The 3,556-nt window shown below is 52.8% G+C and overlaps 3 protein-coding genes across 3 annotated transcripts; 2 read left to right on the top strand and 1 right to left on the bottom strand.

The window, feature by feature from the left end:
- Positions 1-254: 254 nt before the first annotated feature.
- GNI_075580 (hypothetical protein) lies at positions 255-1,034 on the top strand (the record flags this gene model as incomplete). The annotated part of the gene is made up of 1 exon (XM_011132181.1): positions 255-1,034. The coding sequence occupies one exon, from the start codon at positions 255-257 to the stop codon at positions 1,032-1,034; it is 780 nt and encodes a 259-aa protein (XP_011130483.1).
- A 146-nt stretch (positions 1,035-1,180) lies between these two features.
- GNI_075570 (60S ribosomal protein L6) lies at positions 1,181-1,775 on the bottom strand (the record flags this gene model as incomplete). The annotated part of the gene is made up of 2 exons (XM_011132180.1): positions 1,181-1,401; positions 1,679-1,775. 2 exons carry the CDS (start codon positions 1,773-1,775, stop codon positions 1,181-1,183), a joined length of 318 nt encoding a protein of 105 aa, XP_011130482.1.
- A 664-nt stretch (positions 1,776-2,439) lies between these two features.
- GNI_075560 (putative elongation factor 1-gamma 1) lies at positions 2,440-3,387 on the top strand (the record flags this gene model as incomplete). The annotated part of the gene is made up of 1 exon (XM_011132179.1): positions 2,440-3,387. The coding sequence occupies one exon, from the start codon at positions 2,440-2,442 to the stop codon at positions 3,385-3,387; it is 948 nt and encodes a 315-aa protein (XP_011130481.1).
- Between the last annotated feature and the right edge of the window lie 169 nt (positions 3,388-3,556).

The raw sequence follows: 3,556 nt of genomic DNA, 5'->3' as shown, positions 1-3,556 counted from the left end.
CCCCCCTCCCTTTCAGTGGCAGATTTTGTAGTCTTGTCTGCGCTTCCGATGAAGATGCGGAAGGAATGTTCACATTTGGTGATAGCTGGTGGAGGAGTGAGCGCCCGCGCGTTGTTACAGTTGGTGCCTGCGTCGAAGCACTTTTGGGAGAAGAAGTTGGTGTATTGCACGGAGTAAGTGTGTGCTAACAGAGTGTGTGTCTCAACGCACACACTCATAAGTATGTGTTACATGAGTTTGATAAATAAGAGTACATGACTAATTACATGACTGTGTTTATCAGATTCAAGAATTATTACAAGGAGATCCGACAGGTGTGTTCGGTGCCGTTAGCGGTGTTGGTAGATGAAGGGATTGTGGAGTGGAGTCCGTTGCGGGAGTCGTACTCAAAGGCTTTGAGTGGAAGTGGGTGTGAGACGGAGAGCGGGTTGGTGGTGCCATCTCATGTGGCTCAGTTGGTGTATTTGTTACGTGTTCCACGTACAGTGCGACACAGTGGCGAAGCATTTCCAAGTTCGGACGAGCTGTACGCGTTTGTGGAGAACGTGAAGAATGGGGAGCCAATGTTGGAGCCGCCTAGCGGGAATGTCATGATGGTGAGTTTGGGTGTATTATTGCGTAGCTTTGGACCAATTCTAGGTAAGGATAGCTGGCACCATCTGAATGAATATTTGAACGAGGAATATGAGCCCACCTATGAAGTCTTGCTGGAAGTCGCCTATAATCTTATGAACCCTGTTCAAACCTTCCTGTTCAACGGTGTCCTATGCTGGGCTGGCCAGTGGCTTCTCTCCGCACCCGCCTTCCCCGACTACGCCGCACCCGAAGACCTACTCGCACAATTCGTGGCTCCAGTACTCACCCGACCACTCACCGAACCCACTAGAGCCGACGCACCTCTCATCCAATTCGTTCTACAATGTACACGTGACACTCTGCAAAATATAGACACCGTCATCTCCACTTGGCAAGAATACCAAACAGACAATCAAGACGAAACCAACAATGGACAGGAGGAATACGTAGAGGAATAATATACATGGGCGGACCTCATGGTACCCTAAACGCCACCTCTTAAGACGATGACCCACCCCCCCCCCCCTTCCCCCCCCCGCGTGGCCACACAGCCCAGCGCTTAGTGATGGTCTATTGAGGATGGCGCGGCAGTTGATAAAAAAACTTAGAAGGTGAGCTCGTGGGGGGCCACACCCAAACACTCATTCAAAGAGAATGGGGTGTTCAAGTACTCCTCCAAAAGCAAATCCTTCTTGATAATGGTGTTCAACTCGCCCTCAATCTCATCCTTTACGGAACTGACGTCGACTTTGGTGGAAGTCGCCACACAGTGTCTCCTGGGCACCCGGGTGACCGGGCAAGACGGACCAGCAACGGTCAAGTAACCTGCACATACAACAACTCATGGGACAAGCAACTTGTTGGATGACCATCACATATAATGAGCAACACACAGCGTGCGGAACACACTCCCACGGCCAGGACGGGCAACTCGGCGCCATATTGCGGCGGCATAGCGCGGTGGAGATAAACGAGTGTCCCTGTCCCGGAATACGTTTTGGCAGCACCCCGGGGGCAGCACAACCGTGTGCATGTCCAGCACAAACGTGTGCTGTCCACACCCGTGCAGATAGCCCTGTGCCAATTCAGAGTTTCACCTTACCAGTGGTGGCTGGCTTTATGTAGACCGCGCGCTTGCCGGCATTAGGTCCGCAGAGGATGATAACAACCGTGCCGGGGGTAATGTTCCTGGGCGCCATGGTTACCACTAATTTTTTTTTCGACGAGATTTGTCTCTGCGGGGCAAAACGTTCTGTCACCCGAATTTTTTTCGACACCTAGATAAGCAAGTCAGACCCATGAACCAATTCGTAAGCGACCCTAGCCCAATGAGGGTTCAGCCCAACCAAACAAGGTTCGGGGTCCCTGCAGTCGACTGTTGGGCCCGTGCCGGGCACACTTACTGAACTTTGTGAACCGCGGAAAAGACTACTACTATCTTTTAGACTATCTTCGCGCATGAGGGCTGTTGCCAAATTGAAAAGCTCCTGAGCGCTGCGAAGGCGTGTGGCGTTGAAGCGAAAGGTGGGTCTCATAAACGTGCACCTGTGTAGAAAATAAACACCGATGCGCCGCGATTTGAGGATGCCGAGACATGAGCTGCGGAACGTTTGATTAATCATTCGCGGGGTCTGCGAACGCACAATGGTTCTACATCTGTGCGTACCGCGCCATACCGTACCGGCGAATGGATGGCAAACACCACTGGGTGTGTACATCGTAGTTGGTGTGCATGACACACTGTGTCGCACACACCACTGTGTTAGGGGTCAAGGTTGGACATTGGGGTTATGTGATCTTCCTGTAGTTTTGGATCCTTCTGAGATTAAGGGGGATCATGTATTTGACCGTTTCCCTTGCATGATGACGCCCACTGGTCTGGTGACTGGTTCGATGGCTTGCCTGCGATATTTCGGCAACGCCTTCCCTTTGAGTGGTTTGTACGGCAATGGTATCAAGGAGCGCGCGGAGGTCGATAGCGCCTTGGACGCCATCCACCTTGAGCTGGAGATTCCGTCTATTATGTGCAAGAAGGGCAGCGTGGCCAAGGAGGCTGTGGAGCAGCAAGTTAGCCCGGTGTTATCCCGAATCGACTCGAAGATGGGCAAGAGCGGCCACGTGGTGGGTAGCAAGTTGACGTTAGCAGATTTGGCTCTCGCTGGCGCTGTACAGTTGATGACAAAGGAGACTATTGTGAAGACCGAAGGGCTCAAGAACATCGCGAAGCTCTTGGACACTGTCCACAAGGTCGGCGAGAAGCCCGAACCGAAGGCTGGGAAGAAGGTCGAGGCGGCTGCCGAGAATGTTGACGAGGAGAAGCCTGTGGAGAAACCCGCCGCCAAGCCGGTGAGACCCTCCTACAAGTACGACATGGACGCCTGGAAGAGATACTACTCCAACTGCAAGGACCTCCGCGGGGACGCCATGAAGTACTTCTGGGATAAGTACGACGAGGAGGAGTGCTCCCTGTGGAAGGTCAAGTACCTTCGCTACAACGACCAGGACAACGTGGAGGCCTTCAAAGCCTCCAACCTGCTCGGCATGTTCTATCAGCGCATCGACAATTACGTCCGCAAAATCGGCTTTGCCGTGTGCGACATTCTAAAGCGCGATGGTTACTACGACATCGAGGGCGTACTTTTCTGTCTCGGACACGACCTCCCTACCGAGCTGAAGGAACATGACCAGTTCAGCTCCTTCACCTGGGATAAGCTTACCATGCCTGAATGCAAGCAGCTCGTCGAGGACTACTTCTGCGAAGAAGACAAACTCGAAGGAGCCGAAATCGCCGACTGCAAGGTCTACAAGTAAACACTTAAACATGGCTCACCCGACCTGCTCTTACGACCGGTTCTTACGACCAGACCTTCGGACAAACCCTTTTCGACCTTTTTAAAATCGAACAACTAGCTGCATGCCAGAGTCCAATCTTGCCGCTCGAAGGACACGGCCCCCACTAGGCGGTCGGGACGAGGGTCCT

The sequence above is a fragment of the Gregarina niphandrodes genome, assembly GCF_000223845.1.
Source record: "Gregarina niphandrodes unplaced genomic scaffold scaffold00013, whole genome shotgun sequence".
NCBI classification, from domain to species: Eukaryota; Apicomplexa; class Conoidasida; order Eugregarinorida; family Gregarinidae; genus Gregarina; species Gregarina niphandrodes.
This window is presented reverse-complemented; position numbering and strand designations above follow the sequence as displayed.